At 32.8% G+C, this 19493-nt stretch overlaps 1 protein-coding gene across 1 annotated transcript in view; it reads right to left on the reverse strand.

The window, feature by feature from the left end:
- Positions 1 to 5245: 5245 nt before the first annotated feature.
- Positions 5246 to 19493, reverse strand: part of LOC139500017 (uncharacterized) — a 44316-nt gene continuing 30068 nt past the window's right edge. The window contains exons 14-19 of the mRNA XM_071288711.1: positions 11545 to 11667; positions 10780 to 10836; positions 10314 to 10424; positions 8077 to 8103; positions 7591 to 7671; positions 5246 to 5398 (exon numbers count right to left, since the gene is read on the reverse strand). Of these exons, the coding sequence (XP_071144812.1) occupies positions 5292 to 5398; positions 7591 to 7671; positions 8077 to 8103; positions 10314 to 10424; positions 10780 to 10836; positions 11545 to 11667 (506 nt within the window). The 3' untranslated portion in view covers positions 5246 to 5291. The remainder of the gene's footprint in view (positions 5399 to 7590; positions 7672 to 8076; positions 8104 to 10313; positions 10425 to 10779; positions 10837 to 11544; positions 11668 to 19493) is intronic.

A 19493-nucleotide genomic window follows, 5' to 3' on the forward strand; every position in this document is an offset into this window, starting at 1 on the left:
AGGGTGATGCCGAAAATTTACAACGGGATGATTTCAACATCAACACTTGGAACTCTTGGTTAAATAGCTTACTTGTGAGATTTCAGAATTCAGTATGACGTCTATTATCATTGACCTAGTATATATTTTTGGTTAGGGACCAGCTTAAGCACACCACTTGTTGCTGGAGTTTCTCGATGCATTGAAGACCCATTGGTGAGCTACGGCTGTTGTCTGCCCTTTGGTCGGGTTGTTATCTCTTTCACACGTTTCCAATTTCAATATTCAATGTTATCCTTGTGAGAAGCAACTCTCTATCAAAGAAATCTTAAAAGGAAATACAGGTTCTAGAATTTCTTATTAGAAATGGAAAGTTAACAATTTGGAAGCTTAAATAATTGAAGATACAAGTTAAGTCGGCTTCATATCTTGACTTACATCTAGAAATTGACAATGAGGGTCGGTTGAAAACAAAACTTTACGACAAAAGAGATGATTTCAGCTTTCCAATTGTGAACTTTCCATTTCTAAGTAGCAACATTCCAGCAGCACCTGCATACGGGGTATATATCTCCCAATTGATACGATATTCCCGTGCTTGCATTTCCTATCATGATTTTCTTGATAGAGGTTTGCTGCTCACAAGGAAGCTATTAAACCAAGAGTTCCAAATGGTGAAGTTGAAATCATCCCTTCGTAAATTTTACGGACGCCATCACGAGTTGGTTGACCGTTATGGAATAACCGTTTCACAAATGATATCGGATATGTTCCTTACGTCGTAACTACAATCCCCTTCCCTTTCATGAATATGACCTACCGAATTAGACTATTTACCGGATTTGTAATCACTTAAGCAACACGACGGGTGCCACATGTGGAGCAGGATCTGCTTACCCTTCCGGAGCACCTGAGATCACCCCTAGTTTTTGGTGGGGTTCGTGTTGTTTATTCTTTAGTTTTCTATGTTGTGTCGTGTGTACTATTGTTTTTCTGTTTGTCTTTTTTATTTTTAGCCATGGCGTTGTCAGTTTGTTTTAGATTTATGAGTTTGACTGTCCCTTTGGTATCTTTCGTCCCTCTTTTCGACTTCAAGGGACACAATAAATTACTTTGTCATACTTTTTTATGCATGATCATCTAACAGATATCAATAAATTCATTATAGATACCAATTTTGAAATTTTGTATTTGCGCCAGACGCGAGTTTCGACTACAAAAGACTCATCAGTGTTTAATACTTATAGTCTATTGTGAGTCTGACGATCCCTGTGTGATATAAAATAAGTTAAATTCTAGGATTTTACAGACAATATGATTTTTAGATTTTAACTATACTAAGTGGACATTTGAATAAGTTATTGCTTGATGTTCAGAATTAGAATTTTAAACTTTACACTTGTGGATGTAAATACACTATTCTACTGGTGGAGGATTATTCGACTATATTTTAGTGCTTTTAACAATATATAGATATTGGATTTATTCCCAAGTGCTCTAATATTTGGGGGATTTATGAAAGAAGAAGAAGTGGCGCTCAAATAAAAAAAAAGTTAAAAGGTCCAAATGAATTTGAAGAGCATTAAGGACCAAAAATTCCTTAAGGAAAACCGCTGAGCAAAATCAGAAATATACAATACTCTAAACGGTGTTGTGCTGAGCATATACCAATCGCAAAACGAGGTGCATATAAGACATTCAAAGAGCTCGCATGTAACAACACTTCACAGCCAAGATGCCAAACATACAGTTATAAGAGTTTGACAGAAAACGTGATTGAAATATAAACTTTCCTAAATTAAACATATCACAGGAATAAAAAGAAAACAAATTGAAAACAAATTAAGAAGATGGGAACTTTTAATTTTTATTAGGAATCCATTTTAATGCCTCCGTTTCTTTTGAAACAAGAATGTGTCCTCTGTACACGAATGCCCCACTCGCACTATCACTTTCCATGTTCAGTGGACCGTGAAATTTGGGTAAAAACTAATTTTGCATTAAAATTAGAAAGATCATATTATAGGGAATATGTGTACAAAGTTTGAAGTCGATTGGAATTCAACTTCATCAAAAACTACCTTGACCAAAAACTTTAACCTGGAGCGGGACAGACGGACGGACGAACGGACGGACGAACGGACACACGGACGCACGGACACACAGACCAGAAAACATAATGCCCCTCTACTATCGTAGGTGGGGCATAATAAAAACAACATGTTGGTGTGTATCAGTATCAATATTATTATCATTTATGTTAATTCAAATCTAATTGAAAACTTTGATTGAGACCTTAAAACATTTATCAAAGTAATTTGTTTTCAATGATAGACATACATATATAGGTCAGCAGCAGGGGTCCTGAAAAAATATGTATTTTTTGCTTAAAACAAGTACATTGTTTTATATACATTTGTATTGAAATTGATATCAGAAAACACTGTACTCTTCCTATTTTGCTCCATTGTCCATATTCTGACAATCTTCACACATGACTGATTCCAACGCAATGGAATTCATACCTACTCTGCATCAAGTAACATTGAATAATTCGAAATATTTTACACATAAGTATGAATTTTCGATCGATGGAAATAAGTTAAAAACATTATGAAAATCTAAATTTTACACTAGAGTAAAGTATGAACTTGAAAAACATGTTTGTCCTTTTATAAACAAATATAAAAAGATATCACTAATAACCTATATTGACGTCAATGAATGGACTTACATATCTGTCTTAATTGAGATGAACTAGTGTTGTTTGCCGGGATGTTTTTTAAGGTTGTTTTCCCCGAAAGGTTTGAAAAGAATCATAGAAAAAAGGCTAATTGTGTTAGTTTGACCTAGATTTGTGGATTCAAATCAGGCTGTTTCTGAGTAATCCGAAATGGTAGCACAAATTCAGGGCTTTGGTGCTGTCATGATTTTTAACAAACTTTATTTGAATTCCCCTTTGATAAATCAATATATCATTAAGAAAGGATGACCACAGGTAGAGTTGACCTTAGACAAATTTGACTATTTGTGTAGGTCGACTTCCTGTTTGATCACATTGCTCTTCATGCGTTTAAGTTGTATACATCTTGGCTGTCATATATTTTGGTTGTAGCATTTTAAATGAAGATAAACCAAGAGAAATGCTTTTGATGCATGATATTAATGAAATGTTTTCTTTATTTACTGTTGATAAATTACTAAATTATACAGAAACTTAAGTTCCAACTCCTTCAGGCAAAGTTGAAAATGGAAATTGTGAGGTCCCTTTTTAACATAAAGCTATTTTAGTGTTTAGGAATGTGACCTAAGAACTTAGACAATGTAGCGGATTTGTAATAGTGTAAGTAACACGAAAGGTGCTACATGTGGATTAGGATTTGCTAAGGTAGTACTCAATAGTTAAAATATTGCAAAAAGGAGACGAAAATGTCACATATCCCCCGCAATTTAGATCAAACTAGAATTTAAATGCCTTTGAGTGATACCTTTTCAGAAACTGTTGACGTTCCTCTACCTAATAATTAAATAAAAAATGGGTGTCTTTTGCCTCTTTTTTTCGTAAATTTAATCACAAAGCTCGTGCGACAAAAAGTTGGAAAAACATTACAATTATTGTCGGACCAATGATTGGTATGAATATGTAAATACGGACTGTCCTACAGAAAACAGCCTATATTACATAATCTTGATGTTCATATAAACCCCCTATGAAGGCTATTTTAATCTAGCTTTCCAAAAATGACTTGTATTGCACACTAGCTCTTATATTTCAAAAATCCACAGGGGCCAAAATGCGAAACTACACACCTAAATAAGGAGTGCTACCTTACCCTTCCGGAGCACCTGAGATCACCCCCGGTTTTTGGTGGGATTCGTGTTTCTTAGTCTTTAGTTTTCTATGTTGGGTCTTGTGTACCATTATTAGTCTGTCTTTTTATTTTTTTAGCCATGGCCTTGTCAGTTTATTTCCAATCAATGAGTTTGACTGTCCCACTGGTATACTAGTTTTTCGTCTTTAGTATTTTATGTTGTGTCTTGTGTACTATTATTTCTGTGTTAGTCATTTTTTTCTTTCAGCCACGACGTTGTCAGTTTATTTTCGATATATGAGTTTGAATGTCCCTCTAATATCTTACGCCCCTCTTTTGGAAATCGTTAACCATTGTGAGTACCATTTAGTTAGTATCTCGTGCGTATGTGCTGACATGAATTTGTTGCAAACTTTTTAAATATTCTCCGTTGATTGATTCGGAAATTATAAAGAAACTTTAGGTTCAACTACCTAAGTTGAAGTTGACATTAGATGATTGAGGCTTTTCTCTAGGTTTGTTTTGATAAAACAGCTCTACGGTTTTTCGGGTGTTATACATCACTATACTGTTCACAATGGATACATAAAACTCTACAACTGCACCGAGTGTGAAACAATATTTCTCCACTCGAAGTAGTTAAATGTTAAACGAGATTAGGTTGTTGAATCTACTTTCTGAAGAGCCGTAAAAGATATGCAGACAAACTAAGGATCAGATTCTTCTTCCCATTTTTTACAAGAAATCATATAGGGAAATGTCTACTTCATTTTTTAAACATTTTTTAATGATGAGCCTTGTCATTGTCTTTGATTAGTTGTTAAAATATATCAAACCGCTTTGTAAAAACAAATAAGACACTGCACGTGTTGTTATGCTAAGCATTCCCAATCTCATTTCAAAGTACTAGTATTAGTACACAAGAGGTAATTTCCCATGATATCAGAAACACGCTCATTCAATCTTTATAAACACTTTCACACTTTCAAATTGCAGCCAGAATTTGTTCTGTTTAGTAGTAATGGAAAAGAATATTGTTAGACGGGAAGAACGTGTCTGATAGATCTGTAAAGAGCTCGCCAGTTATAACACTTCACAATCAAGCTGCCAAATATAAAGTCAATCTTTTGTTTGAGTAGTACCTGTGAAATGTATGACGAACAAACATAAAAAAAAATGTCCTTTAATAACTTCTTTTGTAGACATATATCACAAGAAAGAAAAACACGAACGAAACCAAGACAGATTCCAAACATTGAAGTTCATTTTAATCTTTATTTGGAACTCAATTTTCTTTGTTAAATCCTTTTTTGTCTTATTAAATAAAATTCCAAATATGTTTAATTAATTGTTATCACTGAATAAAAAATAAATAACACAGTAACTTTAGACCGTTAAACACTAATTGCAACTGAAATAAATTATCTGTTAGCCAGTTCAAGAAAAGAAAACGATTGTTTATTTGACGTATGTATGGTGTTTAATATCTTAAAGTAAACATTAAGACACACAGTACGCGTCACATCCTGCTCCATTACCAACATTTTGACAAGCTGTACACATGACCGATTCCAACTCTGATAGAATGACGGCTTGATCACCATCACCTACAATACAATTAGAAACCAGTTACAATAAAAATGGTTATTAATCTATATAACGAACCTACGTTCCTCACTGCGGATTCACTACGGTCTTTGATCGCGATTGAATTTCAGATCAACTGTGTTGCTAGCGTGTACAGCAGAGCTCTGTCTACGGTTCCGAAAGTCTCTGCATTACAAAATATTTTGTAATCGAGTACAACAGAGCTCTGTCTATGGTTCCGATAGCCACTGCAATGCAAAATATTTTGTAATCGTGTACAGCAGAGCTCTGTTTACGGTTCTGATAGCCACTGCAATACAAAATATTTTGTTATCGATTACAGCAGAGCTCTGTCCACGGTTCCGATAGCCACTGCAATGCAACTTATTTTGTAATCGTATACAGTAGAGCTCTGTCTATGGTTCCGATAGACATTGCAATAAAAATATTTTGTTATCGTGTACAGCAGAGCTCTGTTTACGGTTCCGATAGCCACTGCAATACAAAATATTTTGTAATCGTTAAAAGCAGAGTTTTATCTACCTTTCCGATAGTCACTGTAGTACAAGTGTACATTAGGTTTTGATCTGGGATATCTATTACTTCTGCTTAATCGATTGACGATAAAAGAGTGTGATAACGAAGGCAACATGTACCACTGCAATACAATATAATTTGCAATCGTGTACAGCAGAATTTTGTTTATCGTTCTGATAGCCACTACAATACAATAGAATTTGTTATCGTGTACAACAGAGTTTTGTTTATCGTTCTGATAGCCACTACAATATAATATAATTTGCTATCGTGTACAGCAGAGTTTTGTTTATCGTTCTGATAGCCACTGCAATACAATAGAATTTGCTATCGTGTACAGCAGAGTTTTGTTTATCGTTCTGATAGCCACTGCAATATAATAGAATTTGCTATCGTGTACAGCAAAGTTTTGTTTATCGTTCTGATAGCCACTGCAATACAATAGAATTTGCTATCGTGTACAGCAGAGTTTTGTTTATCGTTCTGATAGCCACTACAATATAATAGAATTTTCTATCGTTTACAGCAGAGTTTTGTTTATCGTTCTGATAGCCACTGCAATACAATAGAATTTGCTATCGTGTACAGCAGAGTTTTGTTTATCGTTCTGATATCCACTGCAATACAATAGAATTTGCTATCGTTTACAGCAAAGTTTTGTTTATCGTTCTGATATCCATTGCAATACAATAGAATTTGCTATCGTGTACAGCAAAGTTTTGTTTATTGTTCTGATATCCACTGCAATACAATAGAATTTGCTATCGTGTACAGCAGAGTTTTTTTTTATCGTTCTGATAGCCACTGCAATACAATGGAATTTGCTATCGTGTACAGCAAAGTTTTGTTTATTGTTCTGATATCCACTGCAATACAATAGAATTTGCTATCGTTTACAGCAAAGTTTTGTTTATCGTTCTGATATCCACTGCAATACAATAGAATTTGCTATCGTGTACAGCAAAGTTTTGTTTATTGTTCTGATATCAACTGCAATACAACAGAATTTGCTATCGTGTACAGCAAAGTTTTGTTTATCGTTCTGATATCTACTGCAATACAATAGAATTTGCTATCGTGTACAGCAAAGTTTTGTTTATCGTTCTGATAGCCACTGCAATATAATATAATTTGCTATCGTGTACAGCAGAATTTTGTTTATCGTTCTGATAGCCACTGCAATACAATAGAATTTGCTATCGTGTACAGCAAAGTTTTGTTTATCGTTCTGATATCCACTGCAATACAATAGAACTTGCTATCGTGTACAGCAGAGTTTTTTTATCGTTCTGATATCCACTGCAATACAATAGAATTTGCTATCGTGTACAGCAGTGTTTTGTTTATCGTTCTGATAGCCACTACAATATAATAGATTCTGTCTCGTGTACAGTTTGATTTGCTTATCCTCTTAGAGCACCTGAGATACCCCCCCCCCCTTAAATATGGGGTTCGTATCGCCCAGTCTTTAGTCTTCTCTGTTGTGTTTTGTGTACTTTTTTATCTGTTAGACGTTATACTTTTATTTCTTTTTAGCCAAAGCGTTGTAAGTGTATTTCCTTCTTCTGTGATTACTTCGCCTCTCTTTGATATAAGATGTTATATTAGAACTTTCTGATTTCACATTTTTTGTTTTACCTTTTTATCTGAGATCAACAATATACATTATACTTACAAAAGATCTTCTGTAAATTTGTATCCCCTTTTGTAGTTGCTAGTTGGCAGAACATTTCTGAGGAGTAGCTGAATATTTTATCTGAAATTATGCCAAAGGGGATAAATAGATAATATCATATGTTTTTTCAATGTCACACGCGTATCAACCCGACCCAAATATAATCATAAGACCTTTGATCGAGGGATTATATTGTTTGAAATTTGATTTGTGTATCATGTGCTTCAAATCGATGACTTGACATCATACATAATAGAGTTTTAATTAAGCATTTGAGACCGTGCTTGATATAAATATCATAGATGGTTTAATCAATATTGATTGTCATTGAATGTATTTCATATACACTTCACTAGAATGTTCTTCTTAGTATATAATAAAAAATCAGATAACACATATACCGTTTCGATTATTAATGAATCATTTTGAAAGTAACTGGAACTCAAATGAACTGAAATAGTAGTAGTAGTGGAAATTAAATCTTACTGAAAGAATCTTGTGGTTCTTCTAAATCTGCAAAATAATAAATTACAAATGTACATGTTCTATATATAATAACGACACAAGCTTACATAGAAGAGTTTGATTTGCAGAGTCACCACAATCAAGTGTTTTGATTAGGGTTTTCGACTGTTGTTAACTCTAATGGATGCCTCTGAATTTGTGTTGATCTTAACTCACATATCAGTATCAAATGTTTTGATTAGGGTTTTTGACTGTTGTTAACTCTAATGGATGCCTCTGAATTTGTGTTGATCTTAACTCATCATATCAGTATCAAATGTTTTGATTAGGGTTTTTGACTGTTGTTAACTCTAATGGATGCCTCTGAATTTGTGTTGATCTTAACTCATCATATCAGTATCAAATGTTTTGATTAGGGTTTTTGACTGTTGTTAACTCTAATGGATGCCTCTGAATTTGTGTTGATCTTAACTCATCATATCAGTATCAAATGTTTTGATTAGGGTTTTCGACTGTTGTTAACTCTAATGGATGCCTCTGAATTTGTGTTGATCTTAACTCATCATATCAGTGAAGACGAATATATAAGTGAACTACTCAATTATCCAATGAATCAAAAGAAATATCAAGTTTGACTTTTTTACACAGTCAACTATTTGTTCATATACCGTGTTCAAAATGAGGCAAATGTCATTTTGTTACTTAAAAAATGACCTAAAAGAGTTTGAATATATATATTCGCACTTTGAAGTTTTACATGCCAATTTAATAAGATGTATGAATTTTTACTAAACAAGAATATGATGCAAAGTGGTATATAAGGTAGAAAAATCAAAACTATAAACAGATTCAAATCATCAATATATGAAAGCAATTTATCAAAAACTTCAAACAAATTTTTCACACTTCGAAAGAAAATAATTACACTTATTCAAAGGCCTTATTTGAACAATTTATGATCAGAGGAATAGTAAGCATGACTTGTAGATATATGCAGATCAATCATGATTCGGTAAACAAAAATATCAAATGCTGTTTGCGTTTTTAAAGTTCAGTCTCAAATTAAAGTCCTTTTCTCAAATCTATGTCTATTTCTATATTGAGTCATAGACGTCGTCACAAATCTATGTCCGTGCTCATGCACTGACGTCTTGGTATAAGTCATAATTTTCAAAACAACTTCGAGTAGATTTTTTGTTGTCAAAAATATATCGAAGGTCAACGGTAAAAGTAAAAATAGATTTTACACACTGTAGAAAAACATGCTATAATATAATTTCGATTAACAGTACATGTTTATTCTGTGATTTGCCAGTTACTCAGAAGTCAGTTTGATCGAAAGATGTGATCAATTTATGCATGTTATTTCTAATTGGGGTCTTAAAATAAAGTTTCAAAATATTAATAAATATTAAAATAAAAACATTTGTAACCAAATCTCCGTTTCTTAATTAAAGTTTTGTGCAAGTTTAATGAGAAAATGTTTCGTTTTCCCAATTGCGGAATTCACTGACTGATAGTTATGTTTGTATATTAAATATTAGTATGTACATGGTTTGTGCCCTAATCAAGCCAGTAATATGAACCTTTTTAAATTCTAATGTTGCATTTAAGCTTTTAATTTTTGTTTTGATGAAAGACTTTCCGTTTTGAATTTGAGTTCGGTAGATTTGCTATTTTGCTTTTTTTAAGCCAACGCAGTTTAGTTGGAGTCTACAATTGAGTATATTGCCTTTTCGACAACCATTTAATACTTAATGTCTGAATTTTCTCTCTTAAAGAGGTGCCATGTAATATTCTGTACTATTATGTCCACTGGGACAAACATTACAGTATTTGTTACTTACGGAATAATTTCTAATAATCTGTTGTAACACAACGAACATAGATATAAATAAGGGTTGGGTGTATTTACCCAATACATCCTGTATGTGGTTGTTCAAAGTCAAGTCACATTACAGACAGTATATTTAATCAAAGGAAACAGATTTGAATAAACAAAGGATCATACATTTGAGATTCATGTAAGACGTCAAGGGACACAAATCTAAAGGGGGAAACATAAATTTGAATCTGCACAAAGGGCAGCAGATTTAACTGTTATAACTTAGCAGGACACTAGGGAATATACACATATTTGAAGACAGACACATGGCACTCTAACATATATTCAATACAATACTTTACGATAAAATATGAACTAAGTTTATAGTTTCCATTATTAGTGTGTACAAATTTACTATCTTTTTTTTACTCACTTTGATTATATAGACTGCAATATTTCGTAGAACAGTCTGAATATTTTGGTTGTTGGTTACAAACTGAACACATAATACCATTCATGGCATTGGCGGAATACAAATCTGCGCCTAAAAAAAGATAAATGAAAATCTACAAATCTTACTCTGGCTTGTCTATGTTTCATTTTAATCTTATATAGGCCTGATAAAGTTGAATTATATATGCAGCTTGATCGCGGTAAACATAGTAAAATATACTTTCATTTTATAATTTCCCAAATCAAGAAGAAATGAATTAAGTTGTTGTTAATGACATTGATTAATCCAATATATGCATTGCATTGTTCAGCTAAAACAGATCAAAGATACCAAGCTAAATAAGAATTAAACAAATGTCAATATAAGTTTATTTGTCCAAGGAAAAATATACCTTCTCTTTGAACTTTGACATGCAAAAAGACTATTCATAAAAATGCAAGCATACCTGCAGCAGTATGGGTACTTTCCGTAGTTGATGTAGTTGTTTGGATAACTACTCCACCTAGTTTGTAAAATATAGAAGTAAATATTAGTGACTTGCAAGACTGAAACAGGATTCAAATATAAGCTTGTGTTTGAAGTGAAAGGATCCGTTATTTTCACAGTTACAAAAGACTGCTAGAATCTTTTTAAATGCTGATACATGCTAGATGAAATGTAAAATGAAAACAAAGAGCTTTTTTACTTATCCTAAAAAAACTAACGACAATAGAAAATAAACATACACTCACATAAAATTGAGAATGGAAATGGGGAATGTGTCAAAGAGACAACAACCCGAGTCTGATGTCAGAAGATGTAACCAAAGAAAATATACATGTTTATGTATTCATAGCGTTATCCAAATCTATATATTAATTTTAATTGATTTGATTTGAGTAATAATACAAGATTTATAAGTTTTAGCGTGCGCTTTTCTTCAAATCTAAGGTAAACTAATGGTTTGCGGCCTTTCTTTGCAGGTGTTAATGCTTGAGTTATCATAAATATGAAGCAAACAAAAAATAGTTCATTCTTCAATTTAAATTACAAGTTTCTAAAGGAAACAGTATTTGCAGTTACTGAATAACAAAAATCAGTTAGTATCCATTTATGGAAATTAAGTGTAAATATAATAATGATTCTGTAAAAATATTCTGTCATATTACCAACTGCATTAACTATAGTTTACCTCATCCAGGATTAAAAAAAAAAATTCAAAATGTCTTACATTCACAGTGAGATGGCGGACAAAATCCTTGAGGACAAACAATTTGACACCATATATCCATGGCAGGATTAGCGAACATTCCAATCCCTTTACAGGTTTCCAACTTTGCTGCAGCTGGTTCGTCTGAAAGGGAACAAAAATCTTCTTTTAGTCAGAACATTCCTGATAAAGACAAATGTAGAAAGACTCTTTGACGCACTAAATTCATAAACTCTTATTTTCATTGACGAGAACGTATCCATTGAAACTGCCAAATCAGTAAGGATCTAATGGCATGTTTTAAATCTCAGGTGTAAATGTGCAATTATAACAGATAAAGCATAAAATCAAGTAGCATAAATGAATTATAGAGAATGTTTGACACTCTTTTTAAATTAACGCAAAAAGAGGAAAATTACGGACAATATAATTGAAATTTAAAAACTTTTAACGGAACATAAAAATAACGTCACGATTTGCATTTTATTGAAATCCAGAACAAAATGATTTCTAGCCCTACTCTGTTCAGTGTCATTTTCATACATACAATTTTAGGGCCTTTTATAGCTTGCTTTTTGGTATGAGTCAAGGCTCCTTGTTGAAGACCGTACTTTGACCTATATTTGTTAACTTTTCAAACATTGGAACTAAGATGGAGAAATGCCTAATACCACATCTTCTTATTTATACTATATACACAAATCTAAAACTGCAGTAAGAAGTAGCAAATAGACCTACTCTTGTCTATTAAAATGCAATAAAAATCATAACAACTGAAGGATACAATAGAGACAACAGTTGTTGCGACCTTGACATCTCGCTTTTCTATAAAGAATATATAAATCAAAATTTTAGAGACAAAAAATATTCGCGTAAACTCAAACCCAGATCTAACATTACATGGACAAGCATTATACAGTAAATGATGGTCGTAATGATTGCGTCATCTTCTAACTAGCATTTTAAAACTATAAAAATTGTAGGCTTTTGATTTTGCCCACCAGACATGCTTTAATATACACTAGACATATAATTAGCGCTTTAATCAGAACATTTAAAAGGTCAAATTAAATACAAATGTACGATAGCGACATAAAGGGTGTAACGAGGTTAGCTCCTTTCTGATATGAGACAAGCATTGCTATTTCGTGACAAGAAAGTTCTTTCCCAAAGAATGACAGTCGCATGAACTCCGTGATTAAATTTCTTCATGGCACTACGCAAGAAAATAAAGTATTGTTAGTCCTATCCTTGTTCATGACAAGACGTAAAGTGCATTGTTTGGTAATATCCGTGTTGGCTTAAGGAGGTTGTATGGTGTAAAATTATCATCGTACAAATATGTGACAGCAAATTAGTGGTGGGATATTTCATTTTCTTTTTGACAAGCGAGAAACCAAAACAAATATGTGGTTGGGCAAGTTCCTTTCTAACATGACAATAGACAGGTAAATCGGGTATGTCGAATAATGAGTATTTTACTTTCATGACAAATGACTATTACATCAAGCATGTCATAGAGTAAGCACCTTTCTGACATGACAATACACAGGTGAATCAAGTATGTGGTAAGGTAAGCACCATCATGAAATGACCACGAATCCGATAAACCATGTATGCGATCAGGTAACCATCATGACATGACAATGGAACAGGTAAACCAACTATGTGGTCAGGTAAGCACCATCATGACTTGACAATAGAGCAGAAAAATCAACATGTGGCCAGGTAACCACTATCATGACATAACAATGGAGCAGGTATAAAAAGTATGTGGTAATGTTAAAAACATCATGACATAACAATGGAGCAGGTATAAAAAGTATGTGGTAATGTTAAAAACATCATGACATAACAATGGAGCAGGTATAAAAAGTATTTGGTAATGTTAACAACATCATGACATAACAATGGAGCAGTTAAACCAAGTATGTTGTAAGGTAAACACCATCAATGCATGGCAATGGAACAGGTAAACCAATATGTGGTAAGCTAAACACCATCATGACTTGAAAATGGATTGGTAAATAGGTATGATGTAGGGTAAGCACCTTCCAAACATGTCAATGGAGCAGTTAAACCAAGTATGTGGTAATGTAAGCACCATCATGACATGAAATAGAGCAGATTAGCTAAGTATGTGTGCAGGTGTTAATCTGCTTTACACGGAACTTTGCAGGTAAATCATTATGTGGTAGGAGACGCACCGTATTTGCATGACATGGAGGATTATTTCTTAGGTAGGTTAAATGATTATGTGTTAAGGAAAGTACTCTTTCGATATTAAATATGGCAATTAAATCAAGAGTGTTGAGCGGTTACTTATTTATTTCTGGAATAAAAAAAAATATATATTCGGATCAGACAGTTAGGTGCTGTGTCCTGGCGATGGATAGATAAAATGCATGTGTAAAAATTAGTTTGCAAGTGCTAAACACTTGGAAAATAGGCAAGATGATCAAGAATTCATTCGAACTTTGTTTTCTGTCATTTTGGTTTCTATTTTTATTAAGGAAAAACTGTAAATTAAATCGAATGTAGGTCGTACGTGGGTATATCATGTAGATCCAAATTATCAATTCGCCCCCTTTAATTAACGTGACTATTCAAACTTTTTCAGTTGTCACGTATGCCTTTTTACTAGTGATGCATTAAGTTAAAGATTTCAAGCTTTTCATTAAAACATCGATATTCGGACATCTTACAGTTTTGTATAATATTCGTGACACCTATTCAATTATACAATTTCTGCATTTGTCATTGAAAATACAAGACAGACAAGAAGGCAATTTTTCCTCAAAAACACACAGGAAAAAGAGATCAACATGAACACAAAATACGAAACAAATTAAGAGAAATGGATATACATGTTAAATGTATATACTAATTACTATGATCCCTTCAACAACTACTTTTGTCCCTTCTAGCGACATAAAGGGTGTAACGAGGTTAGCTCCTTTCTGATATGAGACAAGCATTGCTATTTCGTGACAAGAAAGTTCTTTCCCAAAGAATGACAGTCGCATGAACTCCGTGATTAAGTTTCTTCGTGGTACTACGCAAGAAAATAAAGTATTGTTAGTCCTATCCTTGTTCATGACAAGACGTAAAGTGCATTGTTTGGTAATATCCGTGTTGGCTTAAGGAGGTTGTATGGTGTAAAATTATCATCGTACAAATATGTGACAGCAAATTAATGGTGGGATATCTAATTTTCTTTGTGATAAGAGAGAAATCAAACCAAATATGTGGTTGGGCAAATTCCTTTCTTACATGACAATAGACAGGTAAATCGGGTATGTCGAATAATGAGTATTTTACTTTCATGACAAATGACAATTACATCAAGCATGTCATAGAGTAAGCACCTTTCTGACATGACAATAAACAGGTGAATCAAGTATGTGGTAAGGTAAGCACCATCATGAAATGACCATGAATCCGGTAAACCATGTATGTGATCAGGTAACCATCATGACATGACAATGGAACAGGTAAACCAACTATGTGGTCAGGTAAGCACCATCATGACATGACAATAGAGCATACAAATCAACATGTGGCCAGGTAACCACTATCATGACAACAATGGAGCAGGTATAAAAAGTATGTGGTAATGTTAAAAACATCATGACATAACAATGGAGCAGGTATAAAAAGTATGTGGTAATGTTAAAAACATCATGACATAACAATGGAGCAAGTATAAAAAGTATGTGGTAATGTTAACAACATCATGACATAACAATGGAGCAGGTATAAAAAGTATGTGGTAATGTTAACAACATCATGACATAACAATGGAGCAGTTAAACCAAGTATGTTGTAAGGTAAACACCATCAATGCATGGCAATGGAGCAGGTAAACCAATATGTGGTAAGCTAAACACCATCATGACTTGAAAATGGATTGGTAAATAGGTATGATGTAGGGTAAGCACCTTCCATACATGTCAATGGAGCAGTTAAACCAAGTATTTGGTAATGTAAGCACAATCATGATATGACATAGAGCAGATTAGCTAAGTAAATGTGCAGGTGTAAATCTGCTTCACACGGAACTTTGCAGGTAAATCATTATGTGGTAGGAGACGCACCGTATTGGCATGACATGGAGGATTATTTCTTAGGTAGGTTAATTGATTATGTGTTAAGGAAAGTACTCTTTCGGTATTAAATATGGCAATTAAATCAAGAGTGTTGAGCGGTTACTTATTTATTTCTGGAATAAAAAAAATATATATTCGGATCAGACAGATAGGTTGTGTGTCCTGGCGATGGATAGATAAAATGCATGTGTAAAAATTTGTTTTCAAGTGCTAAACACTTGGAAAATAGGCAAGATGATCAAGAATTCATTCGAACCTTGTTTTCTGTCATTTTAGTTTTTGTTTTTATTAAGGAAAAACTGTAAATTAAATCGAATGTAGGTCGTAAGTGGGTATATCATGTAGATCCAAATTATCAAACAGCCCCCTTTAATTAACGTGACTATTCAAACTTTTTCAGTTGTCACGTATGCCTGTTTACTAGTGATGCATGAAGTTATAGATTTCAAGCTTTTCATTAAAACATCGATATTCGGACATCTTACAGTTTTGTATACTAGTCGTGACACCTTTTCAATTATACAATTTCTGCATTTGTCATTGAAAATACAAGGCAGACTAGAAGGCATTTTTTCCTCACAATCACACAGGAAAAAGAGATCAACATGAACACAAAATACGAAACAAATTAAGAGAAATGGATATACATGTTAAATGTATATACTAATTACTATGATCCTTCTACAACTACTTTTGTCCCTTCTGTTCGTTTTCTAGAAATGAAGACACCAGCAGTGTGCCATTGTTCATAAATAAATAGATTCATAAGCCAAATCAAGTGTTTACAAACAAACACTTTAGGAATAGCATGAACTCCAAAATTAGCAGGCATTGCGGTCGTAAAACTTTCGAGTCAGTTTTTTGTACTCGTACTCGAAAATCAACCAATCAAAATGCTGGATTTCATGTTTCGAGATTGATTTTTGTGCTCCAAGCACTGAGTAAAGTGTTATGACTTCAACCCCTGATTTGTCGACATGAAAGCGTCTCCTACTATAAATGCATCACCCGACAAGCAAAACTACAGATATTAGTCTACGAAAGCAATAAGTGTCAAATTATCATACAAATTTTATATGTTCTAAATGTTGTTTGTACTCATGCTTTAAAATAAAGACAGAATTATAAACATATGTAGATAAAACCATAATTGGTTTTGCTAGGTTATAAGTGCTCATACTTCCAATTTTCCGTAAAATCTTTTTTTTTAAATATCTTCTGGTCCTTTTTCTGAAGAAAGATTTTCCTGTTTCCCTGAGTATACCTTCGTTAGGTTGGAATTTCGATTTTGCAAATATAAAAATTGATTTATTGCAATAGGGGAATGTATTCGACACACACCATCATATTGTCGGAGAATTAAATTTTTAAAATACAGTTAATACAAAAAGTTGTTGGTGTATAAGCTCGCTCTATTCTTTGCGGCTGCCATGCAAATGTGATGTGTAGGTAGTTATAAAATCAGGTTTGATATTCAAATCTGGTAAATCGATTGAGCAAAGAAAAATCAAGGTTGAGATATTGAAATATCTACTTGATATGAATATAAATGGAAAGCCCTGGGTGCAATACGCGGTATACAGAATATGCATAAAAATGAAGGAAAAAAAACCACTTTATAAACTGTCGAAATAACTTTTTCTGGATTTCCTTTTCTTTTGTCAAAGTCTTGCAAGTAGATAGTACAAATAAACAAACGAAAATAGAAAAGTGAAATTGAGAAGAACCTAATCCCAAATGCAATAGCGATCAAAAAAAGTACTTTTCAAGTTGTCTTATGCTTAGTTCATATATTGTCAGCCGTCAGGAAACTTCTACTTAAGCTATATAAGATTATGAGTAATGTTTTTTTTCAAATGTATTTAGCAGATTTCCTACATACCCTTTTACAATTTAGTTCAAAAAGTCAAAAATTAAATTGTCGCAAAAGACATAAACCTTTCAAATAACGATTAAGGTAGATACATGGTATACCGCCATCTTGGGTTGTACAATCACAGTAAAAAATCGGTCTAGTTATTTGACTAAATCTGCAAATTTGAAGACAGATTTGCAATTTAAAGGTTAGACTATTTAATAATATAAAGAAAACTTGGTAATTTATTGTATAATTCAAAATACTTAAACAAATATAATTATTTTTGCTTTTAGAATCATCATTTTTTTCAAATGAGCCATTTAAGGGAAGATAACTCTTTTAGTAAAAAAATTATACTGGACTGATAGGGAAATATTTTCTTTTTATTTATAGCAAGAAAACAAGTTCGGTGACACCATTTTTTCTTTTTATTTTCTTAAAATATATTACAAATATATTATAAAATCTTTTCACAATTTATTTCAAAATTCTATCTCATAGTTTTTTTTTTATGCACACAAATGTGTTTTTCCATGAACAATCTAACCAAATTTAGGCAATTTTCAACGACTCATAGCTTGAAAAATAGCACGGTGACCCATTCTTTTTATTATATTTTTGAAAAGAGCATAGTAAAATCCTCATTTTGGCTAAGTATAAGAAAATTCTGTCTCAAAATATATTTACTTATGATTACCTTAAAAGGCAGGCAAAGTGCTAATAAGAACATCCATATTAAACAGTACCACCTGATCACCTTAAAGGAAATGTAAAACATTGTAATAAACCAAGTATGACATCAGAGTCTATTTTGGAACTTGTCTAAGTCTTGAATGATGATGATACAAACATATCTAGATAAAGTATCAGAAAAAAAAATTTAGAAACAAAACATCTTACTCAAATTGGATAGCATTGTTGGAAAATGAATATAAAATTGGTCTTGAGTTGACTCTCAGACTCTGCAATGTGCAAAGATGAAAGGTATTTTTTCGAGTTGTGTACTCATTAATTCACGTTTTTATCATCTGTGTTGAAACTCCTACTCTCTCTTAAAGATCATTTTTCATGTCTATTATCAACGTTATTTAGCAGATTCATTAGATACCCTATAACGACTTAGTTCAAAAAGTCAAAACTAAAATGTCACAAAGACATTAACATCTAAATGAAAAAATTCTTGTAGTCAAATAACTTCAATAAGACAAGCACACGCTCAGTAAAACGTGCTTTAGGAACAAAAATAAAAACTAAGTAGTAATAAACTGAACATCCCAAAAACTTGCTTAAGATGAAACTAGTTAACATATAAGGCTCATCTGGTCAACCACAATTTGAATCGTTTATGGTATTACTAACACTGTGTCGATACTTCTGTTGTTGGACTGTTAGTCCCCGCATGTATCACCAGCCAAGTAGCCCCTTGTTCCAAACTAGCATGACAATACGTTTATTATGTTATTAAAATTTGCTGTTACAAAATTTTGGAAATTATTCTAAGTTTAAGGATTACATATACTTTCATACCGAGCATCACCGAAAAGACACTTATTGTCGAAATGCACAACTGGTGCATAAAATGGTACCGTTAATGTTATAAAAAGATTAACCAGGACAGCATTGACGATACGAAGAACCTTATCTTAAATGGTAAAGCATTGTTGGAAAATGAAAATAACATTGGTCTATGGTGACGCCTAGAATTTGCAAAGTATACCACGGACAAAAATGTACTTTTCAAGTTATTTAATGCTTAATTCGTATATTATCAGCTGTGTTGAAACTTTCCATATAAGATCCAGTTTAAAAGTTTTTTCCTTCTTTTTTTATAATTTGTTTTGGTGTTTATCATACTCAAAAGGTTTTCTCTGAAAATATACCTCAGGCATCGCAACAGCTTGGACAACTTAATCTACCCGATACATTACATACCATTTCACCATTTAATTCAAAAAGTCAAAAGTTAAATTGTAACAAACAACATTATTATTTCAAATGAAACA

Source organism: Mytilus edulis, chromosome 13, assembly GCF_963676685.1.
Source record: "Mytilus edulis chromosome 13, xbMytEdul2.2, whole genome shotgun sequence".
Taxonomy (NCBI): Eukaryota; Metazoa; Mollusca; class Bivalvia; order Mytilida; family Mytilidae; genus Mytilus; species Mytilus edulis.